General features: G+C 35.2%; 2 protein-coding genes across 3 annotated transcripts; one reads left to right on the top strand and one right to left on the bottom strand.

Moving 5' to 3' along the window:
• Window positions 1-1,081: 1,081 nt before the first annotated feature.
• Window positions 1,082-17,727, top strand: LOC128892479 (sodium/potassium-transporting ATPase subunit alpha-like). Its single transcript, XM_054152922.1, has 11 exons — window positions 1,082-1,142; window positions 1,250-1,277; window positions 9,062-9,287; window positions 9,944-10,256; window positions 11,406-11,534; window positions 11,657-12,063; window positions 12,907-13,176; window positions 13,736-14,050; window positions 15,256-15,670; window positions 16,398-16,686; window positions 17,157-17,727. The coding sequence occupies exons 1-11, from the start codon at window positions 1,082-1,084 to the stop codon at window positions 17,725-17,727; spliced, it is 3,024 nt and encodes a 1,007-aa protein (XP_054008897.1).
• Window positions 1,249-8,194, bottom strand: LOC128891676 (uncharacterized). 2 transcript variants are annotated; one of them, XM_054151360.1, is made up of 3 exons: window positions 7,757-8,194; window positions 3,984-6,786; window positions 1,249-3,920 (listed from the first exon to the last, which is right to left on the bottom strand). In XM_054151360.1, exons 1-3 carry the CDS (start codon window positions 7,907-7,909, stop codon window positions 3,277-3,279), a joined length of 3,600 nt encoding a protein of 1,199 aa, XP_054007335.1. In that variant the 5' UTR covers window positions 7,910-8,194; the 3' UTR covers window positions 1,249-3,276. The 2 variants fall into 2 exon arrangements, with proteins under 2 accessions (XP_054007335.1, XP_054007334.1); XM_054151359.1 differs by having other exon boundaries at window positions 1,249-6,786.
• Window positions 17,728-18,588: the final 861 nt, after the last annotated feature.

Genomic DNA, 18,588 nt, shown 5'->3' with positions numbered 1-18,588 from the left:
ACACGACTCATATTTTAGGCTTATAGTGACTCGCATTAATATTCGGACACTTTTTAAAACACAATTTCTTCTTTTGAAATTGGTCTAAATGACTTGAACTTTTTTTCGAAAAGTTAGAAGAATTAATTTACTAGGTAATTCTGAATAGTTCCAGATATTACATACATATCGCATCTCATATGTACAAAAAATATTTTATTCCTAATATTGAATAAACATTTTGTTTTACATGTTCAAACATATATTCTGTTGCGAATATTAGATAAATATGTGTTTTATCCACGGAAAAAAATATTCTGTTGCGAATATTAGATAAATATGTGTTTTATCTACGGAAAAAAATATTCTGTTGCGAATATTAAATAATGACTGTATACCCAGATAGCACAGGAACAGGAACGTCTTATGTACGTCCATGGAACGTCCGGTACTGGACATTCCCAGAACGTTCTCTGTACGTCCATGGATCGTCCGGTGCTATCTGGGATAATAATATTAATTATTTCATTAATATCAATTTACAATTGTAAATAGTGTATTTTATTTTCGGAAAAAAATATTCTGTTCTACATATTGAATAAATATTATATTATAAAGAATATTAATAAATAATATTTATTTTGTTTAAAAAAAAAAGTATTTTTCCCTAAATCTAGAAAGTTCAGACCGGACATCCCTGGGACGTACAGAATTTAGGTCCCATGGACGTCCGATAACGGACGTTGGACGTAAACTGGACATAAAATGGACGTCCATGGGACATCCGGTGCTATCTGGGATGTAATAAAAAGATTTTGTTAGGTTTCAATGTTTTCAAATAAAAAAGAACATACATATTGGTTGTATGAAATTTATTTCTCGTTACATTCTTATTTCAATAATTAATATTAAAGAGCCATCTCTCAAAAGTTGAATTTTAAATTCCATGATGTTTCATCCCTTCATTTTTCAGTTATTATGTTTACTGAAATTATGAATTATAGTATTTTATTGTTTTGATACTCTAACTTTCGAATGTCAAGAAAATAAGAAGAATATATAATACATTTGCATTTTATTGTTATACATGTGATTAAGTACTATGATATTAGAGAAACATAATAACTTGAACCAAGCATGTCTAGTGTCTACTAATTCTCGTTGTAGAATCTTTCTATGTTTTATCGTAATTATTTATAATTTGAGGAAAACGAATGCGTAGCAATCGACTTTTTCTTTTGTTAAATTTTCAATCGTATTTATCCCACAGCAGTTCGAGTACATAGACAGCGGAAGGGGTGGACTTTAAGAAATGAAGATACAAAGAAAGATTCGAAGACGGGAATACTAATTGTTTTTTTTTTTTTTACACTATTCGTTATTATAAGTGATTGAACAGTCGAAAACATGCGAGGTATTATTTTTGCAGTTAGAGCGCCTTACCGGTCAGAAGAACGTCAACCCCGCTTGATCTTCCTGTTGCTGCTAATCGTCAAATTTTATATACTGTCACATTTGAGAAATCGAAAATCAAATGACTCCGATGCATCGAGAAGATTGTTTAATATGAAAAATATATGAACGCGTCTTTAAGAAAAAAAAAAAAAAATTGCCGCTTGCCTAGTACAAAATACATACAGTTAAACTTATGCAACCTGACAAGATGATTAAAGTAGATTATAACGTTCTAATGACTACAAACTCTTGATATCAGGTGATTTTAAGAGAATTGAGTTTACAATTTACGATCTGATTTATAACGAGCATTTTACAAATAATTCATTTACATACGTTCGTTTCATCCGCGTTATTTATAAACTTATTTTTGTCACAAATTCAAAGTGTAGGAGAATTCATTGTATCGATAATCGAACGATAATCAAAAACCAAAGATCGATTCTGTACGACCAAATTTCATAGTGGCGACATCTAGCATTGCTTAAATGTAATTCTGTCTGTTGATAAATTCTGAGAAATTTCATTGATACAAAAATTAAATTCGGTAAGAATAAGCGCATTTAAGAAACGTCAGAAGTTATTTTATATTATTTTTTGATGTTTTTATTCATCTGTTTTAACGTATTATACCGCAGGTTATAATTATACAATTATTCTCCTACATAGTACGTGATCAGAAATATAATTTGTAAGTCCTAACGATAATATGCTTTCAGTATTTAACCAATTTTTTGTACATCCTTATTGATGGTTTACCGATAACTATTCATTGCTATTTTATATCTATTATATTTATAGTCATAAGTTACATATGATTTTTAATGATTGTACACTAAAGTACGACGGAGATAGTATTATCACGTATGTAATCATATTTATATAATATTATAATAATATTATATAAAATAAAATGTATATCTACATGACCTATGTTCTATTGTATGAAATAAAATATACATATTTTATACGAAATTCCAGCAGAGAAGATTATCTATTCTAAAAGGATAGAAGAGGATTTTCTGGTGAAATAAGCAACACTTATATTTACATTTACACACCATGGTTTGTATTTGATACACAACTTCAAATGTTTATAGAATATCGAGTAGTCTATGTACCGTTTCCATCCTAGTCTCGCACAGTTACCATTAAGTGTTACAGTAAGTTTAATTCTTTAAAGTACCTTGTGTTCCCAATAATGGATTCAGTTTTGAATAACAATATGGAAAAATGTAATTCGATAACTGCACAAAATAAAAAGATTCGTCGACGAATCTCCTATTAAGAACAAAGCAGATACATTCGAAATAAAACGTAACTTCCGATGTATATACATGTTTTACGTTCGGTATTTATGTGCATAAATTCCAGACGTTGAATTAGATACCTAAACAGATTAGCTAAGTCTAAAAATTCTTCCAATTGGATTAACGCAACTGGCACAATTGGTAAAATAATATGGATAACAAAAATTTATTATAATAATTCAAATAAAATTTTTCTCTTTCATGCAGCAAAGTTTATTAATAGATAGCAGGTTTTATTTTCGTACCTTACTGATATCGTTAATAATTAACATTGCAGACGTAATCCAATCCTACAATTATCACACGGGAAAAATAAAAAATACATAAGGAAGTTTAGATACAATATAGTAAGATTCTGATTATCTTAAATTCATGGGATTACTTAAGGAATTTAGCGATAAAACGATCGATGTGTTCATTTTATCTATCCAAATGCATCGAAGTCGAGTTTCAAATTTATAAAATTGTAATCAAAAGTGTAATATTCAAAACTTTGTCGCATCTCTCATTTTACACTTTTGTGGAAAGCAATTTAACCCTCCATTTGTTGAAGTTTATCTTCAAGACTGTCTTGACTGTCGTTAGTATCATTCAAGCTTATCGTATGATTTTCGTGTTCAAGTTCAATCACAGAATCGTTTAATTGACTTTTTTGAACGTCCAAAACATTCTCTGAAGGTTCAAAAATGTCTGTGGACTCCGAAAGGTCTTGTTCGTCTAAGGAGAGAGTAGAATTTTGTTCGGGTTGTACAACAACTTGGTCTTCGGATTTAGGTTCTTTCTTAAAGTCAGATTCTAGCGAAGTATCTACAGTTAATATTTCAGGATCCTCTAATTTCGGGGCCTCAGCTTCATTTTGGATCTCAACTACGGTTTCCCTTTTTTCTACATCATCATTATGATCATCATGATTAGCATTATCGCCGTGATCATCGCGAACATCGCGACCATCGCGATCATCATGATCATCACGAGGATGATCGCCCTCAGTATTATCATCCGCTTTCGAAGGACCAGCTTTTGGTTTATCAGTATACGTTTTCTGAGAAGACTCCCCAATTGTAGACATTTGAGAGAGATTACTTAAAACCGATTCTTGCATCTTCACCACAGAGTCCGCCGAATCCAATATATTACATAATTCACGACTCATCTCTTCTACTTCTGATACTTCGTCTGATTTTACAACAATAATTTTTTTATTTCCATAAACTTTCGAACTGGTTATCAATGGCTTACCTTCTCTTCTGGGCGTTGCTACAGGCGTAGATGTTGCTTTTGGCGGTATCACAGGTTCTTTCTGTGTATTTTCCACTTCTTTCATTTCGATATCGGGCAATTCTTTTTCTGGCTCACCTTGAGTACTTTCCATTGTTACTGTCGCCGGAGTTGTTACCGTAGCTGTTGTTCCTGTAGATATTGTTGTTGCGAGTGTTGTCGTTATAGGAGTAGTTGTTGTTACGTCATTGTCATTATATTCTTGTTCTTCATCGTACATACTTTGCTTTTTCTTCACAAATACCCTTTTCAGTGGTAATTGTTGTTCATCGTCGGACTCATCATGACGTTCTGGTGATAATTCTTCTATAGGTTCATATTCCTGTTGTTTACGTGCTTCCAATTCTTCAATTTTCAAGCGTTGTTGTTCCACTCTCTTCTCTAGTTGCTCCAATTTTTCTTTAGTCTCCTGATCACCTCCCGTGGAGGCTAGTTTCTCAGCGGGTGTTGCTGTTACTTTTGCCATTGGCGGCGATACACTTGCAGGTTGTGACGTTTTTACTTCGAACTTTTGAGATTCGTTCGATACAGTCTCATTACTTTTGATTGTGTTTGTTGGTTGTCGTTGACTCGTGGATGGTTGCAACACGGCCTGAATCAAATTTGAATGCTTATCAAGAGGTTTCTTCACAACAACTCTTTTTACTACGTTACCAGTTGGTAATTTTGCCAACTCCGCTGGATCTATTATTGTTCCATCTGGATTCATAATAATCTCCCTTGTAGTATCTCCTTGTCGAATAATTCGTCGAACAATTACCCTTTTTGTAACTTTGTGACCTGTACTAGACGTTTGAGAAGTGGTACCTGTTGCATCTCCTTCTTTTAGTGAAGGTACACTTGTTGTAGTTTCTGTGCTTCCACCAGGTTTCCTCGTAACAATTCTCTTTATTACCTTAACAGTACTAACAGCTTTTGGTGTACTACTGATCGTAGAAGGTATTTCTAATTTTTCCTCTTTTATAGATGATTGATTCTGTACAGTACCCTTTGTAGATAATTCTTTACCTTGCTCTTGAGTAGGACTTGCATGTTTCAAAGGAATCTTGTGCTCTCTAAATACAGATGCAACAATTTTTTGAACTTGTGCTTCTGTTTCATCCATGCGGGAAGACTTTGCACATTCCTCAGATGTCTTAGACTGTACAGATTTTACACCCAATTGAGCCTGACTGCTATTTAGACTTGGTTTCACTTTTGTATCTTGCACTTCTCTGCGCTGGATAGGCATCAGTGTTTTAATTGTCTTTTTAATCATATTTCCATCTTTACGTCTTACAAATACTACCTGCTCCTTTTGACTTTCTTCTTTATCTCCCCTTTCTGTTTCATCATCGCTTTCATTACTTTTACTTGGTTTTGGAAGTTTTTTCACAATATATGCTGGTGGTTCGTAATCATCGTCTCCATCTGAATATTGTTCCTCTTCTTCATCTTCATCAGAATCTAGTTCAAGTTTGGTTTTACTGTCTGGCTGTAATCCATCTGGTCCCATTTTTTCACCTGCTTCAATGTGTTGTTTTATATGAGTGACATAATCGGCTCTATTTCGACAAGACTCCTGGCATACATCACAAGTCAATCCCATACCTGTGCGTTTTGTGTGCGTTAGTTGATGTACTTCCAAGCTCTCTTTACGTTTGAATGCTTTGCCGCAATCTTCGCAAACATGACGTTTTTCTACAGAATGTGTACGCATATGTCGAGTTAGGTGGTGAGATAGCAGGAATGTACGAGGACATAATTTGCATAAGTATGGTCTATGCCCAGCATGAGTCGTTAGGTGACGAGCTAACTTCGTACTCGTACGGAATGCTTCCTTGCAGTACTCGCAAACGAAAGTTTTATCTTCATTGTGTAGCACCTCGTGACGTTCTAATCCTTGTTTGTATGTGAAACGTTTGTTGCAGATGTTGCACTGAAAAGGTTTTTCTTTTTTGTGCACGGTATCTTCATGTTTCTCTAATTCTTCGGTTGTAAAGAATTCACGGTCACAGTGTTGACAACCGTATCGTAATTCATCTCTATGAACTTTTTCATGACGTTGTAATAAATTTGCTCTCGAAAATTGTTTGTTGCAAATTGGACAGGCGAAGGGTTTCTGCTCCGAATGCGTAGTCATGTGTTTTGCAAGATCATATTTAGAGAAGAACATACGGTCACATTCCGTGCATTTATAGTTACGATCTCGATGAGCTCTTTGAACATGAAGAAGAAGAGCTTGGCGTAAGGGAAACGTGCGATCGCACTGATCGCATGCATGTACTCTTATTTCACCTGGTTCCAATTTCCGTTCTTCTTTAATCATTTTCGAGTCTTGATCTCCTTCACTGCCAACATCCTGTTCTTCTTCATAGAAGTCATGTTGCTCATCCTTTTCTCTTTCATTTTCTGCTTGCCTCTCTCTTTCTCTTTCTCTATCACGATCTTTATCTCTTTCTCGTTCTTGATCCCTGTCCCTTTCCCTATCCCTATCCTTGTCTCTGTCTCGTTCACGTGTTTCTCGTCTTTCTCTATCACCATTGTCAACACGAGGCTTCTTTATTCCTTCATTTTGTGATCTCTGCTCCAAAGGTCGTTTATTATTTGTTTCAGGTGGATCATTAGGAAGCGGTGGAAATGGTCTTGGTAAAAAGCCAGTCAGTGGATAAGCTCTTAGCGCTTCATCTGCTTTCTTGCACCGAAGTTTGAATTTGTAAGAACGATCCAGGTTCCAGCGACACATACTACATATCATTTGTGGCATCCCATCAGCTGCGTACACCTTAAAAACAATGTGCATAGACTTTTTAGTTTCAATTCAAAAGATATTTATATAAAAATACTTAACAGGAAGTACGTAAAACATTTTGAGAAGCATGAGAGCAATTCATAGGTAAAATCTGACTTGGATAATAGACAAGTTCGTTAAACGAATAGTATACTATTTTATTGTCATATAAACACTAATTTCAATTTAAAATTTCTATCTAAATTAGAATTTTGTTCATCTCTCATAAAATTTATTATATAAATGTTTCTATAAATGTTTGTGAAAACAGGCAAATTCTATTTACAAGTCTGATATTTCATAATAAAATTAATTTTAATGTTTATATATTTGTTGTACAACAAAATTCGATGTAAAAATCGAATAGAATATATACATCGATCATTTTCCCGCCAAAATGTATTATTTCAAGTCATCGTCTAAAGATCTTTTAATAAGTAAGTCGATAAACATTTTACATACTTCACGCATGTAAATGTCGATGGTAAAAAATCTAATGAACACAAAATAAGATATTTTACCATCAGAATATTTAAAAGTTATCGAGATCACAAATTAATTTTGTAAATACCATTTAAGTGAAAGTACGTATTAATATTCTTTCACGTGTAATCATCAATCGATATTAGCCAATTCTATTCTAAGTCATTTATTTATCAAATCAGCGAACGAGAATCTCGCGATCGATTCTCAAGAGAAGTCGTTGACTGCACACGAACTCTATCGGTAAACGTGACATCTGCATTATCGAAACCTTTATTGGAGTACCGTGAATTTTATTCGACGAACATGTATGATAACAAACAATTCAACAAAAGCCAATGCCATAAACGCGCTGAACGAACAGGTGTGCAAAGTAATCACCAATACAAATAATGGTTAACCTAAGCCAAGAATATGGTACGAAAGATAGACAGAGAATAGGTCGGTGGCGGTCGATGCCGTCTTCAAAGAAAATAATTACCTCGATGGCGACGCACGACATGATCTGCAGGGTAAGCGGCACTTGGAACGGCTTGCTGTGATCCCTTTCGTAAATGAAGTTCAGTGGTTCAGATTCTGTCAGACAAAACCGACAGACTCTCCTGGAACGGAGCGGCGCCGGTCTGTTCTCCATGTTTTCCTGCCAATCGTGCTCGTTCAAGCACCCACGAAGACACGCAACTCACGCGTCTCTCACGTCGTTCTTACCTCGAGTCCTCCTCGTAGTTTTGTCTATTCACGCTTTTAATACACCGCGAATATAATCGCGATATGAATCTATTCGCTCATTAATCGGAATTTTAATAAACGACGCCGAGCGTCGGTAAGCGTCGCGTCGCGAACAACGAACGAGCGGGACGAAGTACACACCGCTATGGCGCTATTATGGCGGTCCGAAACTCGTTTTCCTCTGCGTGGCGTCTTTCGACTTCCGAAGCTCGTCTGGCTGCGGCCTTTGCACACCAGCGCCCAACGGTCTCTTCATTCTTTCCCATCAATACTGTGTTGGTAACGTAGAGTATTCTGTTAGGCGTCCTATTAGCCCTGTCGGTATTTCAGGCTTTTTCATTTATGAATTACATTTACGCGATGAAAATATCAAAGTGCTGTTATATAATAATTATACTTATTAGTAGGAAAAAATTATTTCTAAAATATAGTGAAAAGTAATGTATCCCTTGTATATTAGTAAATATAAGATTATTCCTATTTTATCCAATATTTGTATTTACGTACATACGTAATTAAAATTTCGACTCATTCTTAATTAATCACTAATAATTGCTTACGAATATTGTAATATTATCTAACATTCTTCGTCAAATTTTTTTATCACTATATTTTAGAATAATTTATCTTCGTAAGAAAATCAAAAACCAATGCGATCGAAACGTTCATCGTCAATAAAAATACACCGTTATTGCCATTACTGTTTAATAAAATTGAAATACATTAACCGAATAGTAATTTGTACCATACATAATAATAATTTTGTACCGACGATTAAAGAAGTAAGTTACCTTAATTCGTAATATCCGTGTATTCTATGAAACTATTTAATGAAAATACAATAAAATTGAAGTGAGACACCTAATCGCTCGAAAATACATGCAACGATATCTCGATGAAATTTTATCATTGAAAAAACAATATGGTTATGAAACACTTTTATAGAAAAAATATATTTTTCTTTTAATCTTCATTTGGTAGTGTTTACAATGAGTTGCGATTTAAACTGGAAAATACTGCGATATTTTAACAGACAAAGGCGAAGGCATACTACCAGTAATCTGGAATCTCTGCGTCGGGATATCGAAACAGACGTTCACCTACGAGCAGCGGAAGATTTATTGCAAAGTCTGCGAACTGATGCGAAGCGTGGTTTATCCACGGCTGTTGCATGCGAGCTTTTAAGGAAAAGTGGATCGAATACGCTTACACCTCCGAGAAAGACTTCTAACGTATTAAAATTCCTTCGCCGATGTTTTGGAGGATTCTCTTTGTTAATTTGGGTATATAATATAAATGTAGAAATACAGTAAAATATCGTACGAACTGTAATATGGAATATAATACAGGTTTAGTCACTTGAACTCTAAATATTGTTTAAAGATATAGATGTATACTTTTGGAAGTTATGATATATCAGACATCTCTGAAAACTTTGATAATAGTAGAAATTGTTTATAATAATAACGAATCATATATGATTTTCTGCTTTATCATTAATACATACAGCAAGGTAATCTACACCATTGGTTTTTTTCCTATTAGGCATGTGAATCTTATAAAGATGGGAGTCGATGTTTAAAGTAGAAAAATATAGATAATTTAAAAAAGCTCTTTCCATTGATACATTGATTAATATTTCTAGTTTAATCTCTTCTTGTAACGATATTGTCTCGTAATATTATCAGAATATTTGTTTACGGATATTTATTCTGAATACAATTATTGTAGCAGTTACCTCCATATCATAATATCAAAGTCACTTAAAACAACTTAGAAATTAAACATACACATACGTGCGTCTTAGTATATACGAAATTCCTGTCCACATGAACAATTCAAAATGTTTTAAAGAAGCGAAATATAATTTAGATCTGCGTTATTCAATAAAAATAAAAGTAACGATCGACGTGAAAACGATCCATTGTCATTTTTCTAGATTGGCGCTTTACTATGTTTCTTTAACTACTTTTTGGAGTACGGAGCCTACGGGGAAGCTTCCAACGAGCACCTGGGACTGGGTATCGTGCTGGTGGCCTTGACTTTGGTCACAGGGATGTTCAGCCATTATCAGGAATCGAAAAGTTCGCGTATCATGGAGTCGTTTCAGCAAATGCTGCCGCAAAAGACGACGGTCTTGAGAGACGGCGAAAAGAAGGAACTGTCCGTAGCCGAATTAGTCGTCGGGGACATTGTCCTTTTGGAAACTGGCAACCGCGTTCCTGCTGACATTAGGATCCTGGAATGTCAAGGTAAATTCGTATCGCCGTAGTTGCAGGCGTAACTTTCTTATTTCTCGAGAAAAAAAGTCCTCGCCTTTCTCTTCGTTGACGCTCGAGATATCGCATTGATTGTGCGCCTTATAAATACAATTTCACGGAATCGTGGAATTGTTCTCGTGGTAGGTTATTTAAATCAGTTGTTGCGCATGGCGGATTCTGTTTATTGTATTCAAATGGTAGAACATGGTAGAAGTCGGTTCTATTTTTAACCGACTTCGAAAAGGAGGAGGTTACTCAATTCGACATGTATATTTTTTTTTTTAAGGTATGTTCACCGATTACGTCGAGATGGCTTGATCAATCGAAGTGAAACTCTCTTGCAACTTGTAGAATATTTCTTCCAGTAGGTCTCATAAACAGAACATTTTGAGATTTGTAATTGTTTATCTGTTTTTTTTTTTTTTTTTTGGCAAAAAAACAGAAAATTTTTGTCTTGCTTCTTACTCCGAGACGGATGAACCATTCGGATTGAAACTTCTTGCATCTGGAAGAGCGTTTGCCATTTGGTCCCATAACAAAATATTTGTCTTTGTTTTACGTACCTTTTCAGTAGTGATGCGCACGAGACGAGACGAGAACTTACTTATTTTAGATTATCGTAACACGTGCTAAGTACACATTTAACATTATTGTATACTTTGAAATGCTCGAATATATCTTCCTTTAACGTTTAATTTACGGTAGACAACAGAGTAAGGAAAGTAATGCTTATTATTTCTCAATAATCTATTAAACTAATCGTACACTAATGAGCTATTAAGCGACTGGAAACTTTCTAACAAACTACTAATAACGACACGTAGATATTATTTGTTAGATAAGCCTCGCAAGTTCAATTAACAGACTTTAGATGAAACGCAATAAAATATTGGACACGATTGGCGATATTACTAGAAGTTACTATCGCTATACTCATGTCTTACCACTCTGCGGTAATTTGAAAGTTGTTAGCTTCTATAACGTAATAGTAATATAATTTCTAACGTAATAAATTATCTAATGCGACACATATCGTTTCATTTTGCTCCGGAATAGCCAATGATTACGTCCACTTTCAACAAGTATTAATTGTAGTTTGAAATTGAATGTCGCGTTTCATTCTCGTAACTTGACTTAAAGGTCTCAAGATAGACAACGCGTCTATTACGGGTGAATCCATACCATTGTTGAGATCTGCCAACGTTCATCCAACTGGTAGCGTCATCGAAGCCAAGAACATGGTTCTCTTTTCCACAGATATCGTTGAAGGTAACGTACTATACGTATGACGAAACGAATTTACGTTCCTGTACTCGATCGTTTCTCAACTATTTCCTACGGTTTCCCAAGCTTTTCCTGTGATGTTTCTCAAACTTTTGTTAATGCACAAGGCACCGGGAAAGGAGTCGTCGTTGCCTGCGGTGACTACACTGTGATGGGCCGAATTGCTAAACTAACGACTAAATTGAAGCCAAGACCGACGCCGCTTTCTCGTGAAATTAATCGCTTCATGAAGTTGATATCGTCCTGGGCTATCTTCCTTGGCCTTCTGTTTTTTACTTTGTCGATTGGAATAGGCTACAATTGGATCGACTCGATAGTGTTTCTGATAGGAATCATAGTGGCGAACGTGCCAGAGGGACTGATAGCTACCATGACTGTCAGTCTGACTCTGACGGCCAAGAGAATGGCGAACAAGAATTGCCTGGTGAAAAATCTCGAAGCTATCGAGACGTTAGGATGCTCCGCTGTTATTTGCAGCGACAAAACAGGAACGCTCACGCAGAACAAAATGACGGTATGATCTGGTTTGTCGTTGGGTGACATTCTCCTTCAGGCATGAATACAAAGAAATTGTTTATTGACAAATTACTTCGCTGCTCTTGTTTGGAAACATTTCTAGCATCATTTTTTACTCATTTCAGCACAGTTTAAGCACGTTTAAATTATTTACACATTAAAAGTGTGAAAAGTTGATATCGTCTTAGCTTTGAACATTAAAGAAAATATACATATGTGTGTATATGTTCTTTGCAAAATATATGAAATTCATTAATTTTCATTTAAAGGATCAATGTCATGGAATGTATAAAATACTTTAATATTCTTTTAAAACCAATAGCGTTAATATGAAAATATATTATTCGTTTAACTTTATTGTTAAGTAAGTGCTTCCTACGTATACGTTATTCTTACTCTAGCTTTGTAAAATGTTTCCCATTCTAATAACTCAATAAAATTTTAATTCTTGTATTTAAAAAATTCATAAGCTACATTACGATTGAAATCAATAGTAATATGGATAGTGATTATCGCGACCACCACGCGTAAACAATTATTATCATTTTTACCAAACAATTCACTGCCAACTACGAGATGTGTCGTAGTTCAAATTCATTGCAATTGCTCAAGGGATAAATTTATACCCTTTTCAGTCACGAATTATTGCAAAAGAAGATCGTGAATTTTCTTTTTAAAATAACAAATATAATATCGCTTTTTATTATCAAAATAATAACCTAGATCATACATCTGTATTAAATCTTGGCGCCCAAGACAAAACGCTTAGCAGTGAATGGGTTAATCGATCATAAATAAGAATAAGAAGAGTTCTTACTTAAAATTAAATTCATTACTTCAGGTTCGGCACATGTGGTACGACGGTAAATTGCAAGAGGTAATGGCCTCCGACACGTGGAAAAAATACGTTAAAAATCCTGGATTCCATAATTTAGCCAGGGTGGCTAGTCTTTGTAATCGAGCCGAATGGGCACCTCTACCTGAGAACATGCCTGTGCCGCCTTTGCATAAAAGGCAAATCTTAGGGGTTGCTTCAGACGCAGCTTTGTTGAAGTGCATGGAAGTCCTGGTGAAAGGAGGCGTAGCCACCTATAGGAAAAGTTGTAAAAAGGTACCTACAATTGTTTACAGATTCGATCAGACATTATCAAGCCTCGTTATCAAGTAAGCTAGGGTTTAACTACCCAGGATGCAAAAGAGATAATAGTATCATGATAATAGTATTATTGTCAAAGGTTGTTGAAATGGAATTCGGGATAGGACAGATGCTTGGCTTTTATAACTAATTGACACAGATTAACCATTTAATATTTAACACGCCGTATACACTCTTCTCTTTTTATACAAGAAGTAACATGTAGTATAGTACAGTATGGTGACAATAAGCGCGGTAAATTCAACCTACTGAACGTTTACTTCAACAAAGGTTGTTGATAACGAGGACGATCACATAATTGATTAAAAATAAAGACATGTTATAAATTCACTTTTTTGAATTTAACGTAAAAGAAACGAGATTACTTTCTGGTTCCCTAAATACAATTAGTGCCTCCAGAAAGGTAAGAATGCCTTTAGAAGCTAAGTAGACGGACCATCTCTCGATCTCCGCGAAGCCCAGAAGATGATACTCCAATGAAAATCGTGAAAGTGATGTTTGATATTAAATCTAGGTGTTCGAAGTACCATTCAATTCGACGGAGAAGTTCCAGGCCAACGTTCACTTATGTGGCAAGAAGCATTTCGTTTCCTTCAAGGGTGCACCGGAAAGTGTTCTGGAGCGATGTTCAACCGTGGCGTTCGGTAACGAGACAAGGGAGCTCAGTGACGAAATCAAGAACGCTTACACAGAATCCTGTTATATTCTTGCGAACAATGGCGAACGGGTCCTCGGATTTGCTGATTTCGATCTACCTACTTCTACTTTCCCGCCAGGTTTCGCCTTTAAGGAGGATCCTCTGAACTTTCCGCTCCAGAATTTGAGACTAGTAAGTTTATTTGCACCGTGTACGAGCGCTATGATGTTATCTTGTACTCGCACGAAACTCTCGAAACGTTTAACAGCATTTCACGCGACAGAAGTTCATTAAGCGTGAAATATTCATTACTGAAATTTAACACGTTCACTCCCAACACAACTCGTGTTAATTTATACGACCCTAAAACTTTGTTTTTATATAACTGAAAATTATTTTTGTTGAATTTAAACTAGTACTTACTTTTGCAATTTCGCCAAATTCATGAATCCTGTGCAGATTTATTTTCTTTAACGGCTCACATTCAGAAGTAATTTATTTAATTCCTTAGTGAAAAATCCCGTCACCCATATATGGACAACGTGGCGATCAACGCGTTAAAAGACGTGCAGGGCGAACTGCGTAACTCGATCATTTTTATTATTTATTGTGTCACGAAGGCGATTCAAATCTTTTCTGGAAATGGATATTGTGTGCTGTTATGAGAAATCTGTCACAATGAAAATAAGTATACGAGGATAGTGTGAAATTTAAAATTAGACACTTGGCTCTAGTTCTTGTCATTAAAGAAGAGGTGAATTAATATGAAAAGGAATTAATATAATTATGGTATATAAATAAAAATTGAACGAAGTTAAATGGCACCCATTTTTCACTCAATTTTCACTAATAAAAAAGAGCGTTTACTAGAATTAAAACGCAACTCAGTATATGACGAATGTAGTTGAACCTCGCAACAGTAAAAACAGAAGTAATAGTAACGATGTTTAGTTTGTTATACGAATAATGTAATAACATAGAACGACTAATATAATAACATAGAATAATATTATAATAATAAATTAGGTCGTCCCACAAGTTCATGCCACTTATTCTTCTCCTGCTCAAATTAGTATGTGAAACATACCCTTAAGCGTTATAAAATGAGGTAATATCTTTCGTTTTGCAATATTTTCCCACCTTTCTGACATAGTCATTATTAAATTTCTGTAGTTTCTTTATTAAATATTGACACAGTCTGCAGCACGAACTTATGGGATGACCTAATACATAATCAGACATTTTCACTTGAATTTGATAAATTATTCCAAAACACGTTGTACGAGACATAAACGTCTGTAAACTATTCTTTCAAAGTGTCTTCCGCGATCCCAATAATTTGGCCACGTCTGTATGCTACCAATATGCACAAACGACTCGATATTCTGCATTATTAGATCGGATTGATCTCGATGATGGATCCCCCGAGGCCAACAGTGCCAGATGCAGTTTACAAGTGTCGTTGCGCCGGAATCAAGGTGATCATGGTGACGGGTGATCACCCTGACACAGCGAGAGCGATCGCAAAATACGTTGGCATCATCACCGAGGATCTATCGCACAATAACAACGAAACGAAACGTTCGATTGTGGTGACAGGGATGGAGTTGCGAGATCTTCAGTCGGCAGAGCTCGACGGCATCATAAGAACCTATCCAGAAGTTGTTTTCGCAAGAACATCGCCTGTGCAGAAGCTTCAGATCGTGGAGAGTTGTCAGCGATTGCATCTGATTACCGCGGTCACTGGTGACGGAGTTAACGATTCGCCGGCATTGAAGAAGGCCGATATCGGTATCGCCATGGGCATTGCAGGTGTATACTCTTTCTTACCCCTTTGAACGCGGAACGATTTTTCCTGGAAATTCTAAGAGGCGTAGAGGTGTGAATTTTAAAAAAATATCACCTTATACGGAACGGTAAAACGGAACTTTTTTTTATTTACAGTTTATTCATAAGATGTTTAGTTTCAAAAATTAAAAATTAAAAATTGCAATCCTGTTGCAGTTGTCTTAAAGAAAATAAAACAACAGTCGAGCAATCGAATTGTAAAAAAAATATCAGCTTATAGAGAATAATAAAATGAAACTTTTTTTATATTTACAGTTTATTCATACGACGTTTAATTTAAGAGATAAAAATTCAGACCTTTGAAGACCTTTTTCCTGAAATTCAATTTTTGCAATGAACTTTTAATTTTTCAAATTTTATTTTCGAAACTAAGCATTCTATGAATAAACTGTATACATGAAAAAGTTTCGTTTTATCATCCCGTATAAACTGATATTTTTTAAAAATTGATTTAACGAAATTTAATTTAAGATTTAAATTCACATCTGACAATGAATGAAGTATCTGCTTCCAACGATTATACTTTTTGTGTAGCCTTCGTTGCTACAATTATAATATTCAAGAACAATTAAATCTATGTTTAGAAACAAAATAATGAAATATCAAATATTATTACAAAATGGATTCGATGAAAATTGTCTTTGTTAAATAATTGTCGCGAATATTTTCACGTTTATTCCATTGTGAACAGGATCGGACGTGACTAGAGAAGTTGCAGACTTGATCTTATTGAACGACGATTTCGCCTCGATAATTACGGGAATCGAAGAAGGTCGAAGACTCTTCGATAACTTGAAGTCGAGTATTGCGTACATTTTGGCGAGCAATGTACCCGAGATAACACCTTTCTTGGCGTTCATTGTTCTCGGGATTCCTTTACCCGTAGGCGTGATTTGCATATTGTGCATAGACCTAGGCACCGACATGTGGCCTGCTGTTTCGCTAGCTTACGAGAAGTCTGAATCGGATATTATGTTCAGGTACCGACGAACGTGGCTGGCAAGTTTCTAAACCACTAAACACTGTTTAGTAAACAGTTGTTGAATGTATACATCGACACCCTGAAAAAGGAAGAAAATGTTCTTATTTAAAAATAATAATATTAACATCGCTGACTAACATTTTAATATTAAAAGCGGTATATACCGAAGAGTTATTCAATAATATATGTTACTCAGATGTTTTATACCGTTTAACAAGTCTCAAAAAACTTGTTTCCTTCTCAGTGTCTTCAGTAATTTGATCAACGTAGCAGTTATTTGCAGTTATAGCATATTATTTTTAAATTGATGAATTTTAAGATCTGCTATTTTTAACACCGTGATTGTCAGACTTACCAAAATTTGCTAGATTTACGATGTCCCCTCATAGGGGACATAAATTGAATTTAAATTAAACTTCGTTTCGATAAAAATTTCACGGAGTTTCTTACGTGAAAATAACATTTCAGGAAACCTAGAATACCTGCCGTGGATCATCTGGTCAGCCGTCGATTAATCTTCATGGCTTACGGTCAGATCGGTGTGATCGAAGTCTGCGCTGGCTTCTTCACATATTTTGTGGTAATGGCGGAGCACGGTTTTCTACCTGGGAAACTGCTAGACCTGCGCTCGTTGTGGGACAGCAGCATAGTGAACGACTTGCAAGACAGTTTTGGCCAAGAATGGACGTACGAACAACGCAAGATTCTCGAATACACTTGCCACACCGCTTTCTTCGTCAGTATAGTGATCGTCCAAGCGGCCGACGTCATGATTTGCAAAACTCGCAGGAACTCACTTTTTCATCAGGGCATGAATAATTGGGTTCTAAATTTTGGCATACTAATCGAGATAGCGGTGGCCTGCGTTGTTTGCTACGCGCCTTACATGGACGAAATTCTCAGAACGTATCCATTGAAGTTCGTTTGGTGGTTGCCAGGCGTACCGTACGCTGTGATCATTCTGATCTACGACGAGCTCAGAAAGCTTTGGATCAGAAGGAACCCTGGAGGATGGTGGGACCGAGAAACATGTTATTAAATTCACAGAACGACACACCCGTACGTTGACGAAATTCTCAGAACTTATCCACTGAAGCACGAACGGTGGATATCGGACGTACCATGCGCTGTGATCATTCTGATGTACAACGAACTCAGAAAGCTTTGGATTTCGAAGCATCCTGGAGAATCGTAGGACCGAGAAACGTTAAATATTTGAGTGAACATATGATAAGCAAAATATAAAAAAAGTAAATAGGAGAAAAGGCTCGATGATGAGTTCGAAATAACAGAAGATGAAAAAGTAAGATTTCATTGAATTTCTTTGTAACTAAAGAAGATACAGAAAATTTTGACTTCACTCTTCTCTATACAACTCATTTCTCTAAGATTTGTTAAAATCATTTATTGACCTCTTCACGCCCTTGGCTATATATGTGGACGTATAGTCTCTTACAATTATAATTACAATAATAACAAAAAAAAATCGTTCCTGAAAAGATTAAAATTATTAATACGTTACAATTAATTATAATATTACCATCAAAATTCACAAATACCGAGTACAGTCAATTTCATAAATATTCGTATCCTCTATGTCTATCGAAGAAATTTGACTAAATTAAATAATAGTTTTGATATTACCAAATGAATTTTTCATTACAATTATGTATATAAACAAGCTTGTACATGTATAAATTATATTTTTATATACATCAACATACTTATACAAACATACGCTTGGAAACATGAAACCTACCATTTAATTTAAACAAATTTCTTCGATAGACAAAGAGGGTACGAATATTTATGAAACTGATTGTATATCAGTAGAAACAAAATACTGCTGCAGTTTAATCGGTGGGACTGCTCTTTAATATCAAACAACCTGAGCACTCTC

Source organism: Hylaeus anthracinus, unplaced genomic scaffold, assembly GCF_026225885.1.
Source record: "Hylaeus anthracinus isolate JK02 unplaced genomic scaffold, UHH_iyHylAnth1.0_haploid 12002, whole genome shotgun sequence".
In the NCBI taxonomy this organism is placed as follows: domain Eukaryota; kingdom Metazoa; phylum Arthropoda; class Insecta; order Hymenoptera; family Colletidae; genus Hylaeus; species Hylaeus anthracinus.
The sequence above is the reverse complement of the archived record's forward strand: the minus strand, read 5'-3'. Positions and strand labels throughout refer to the sequence as shown.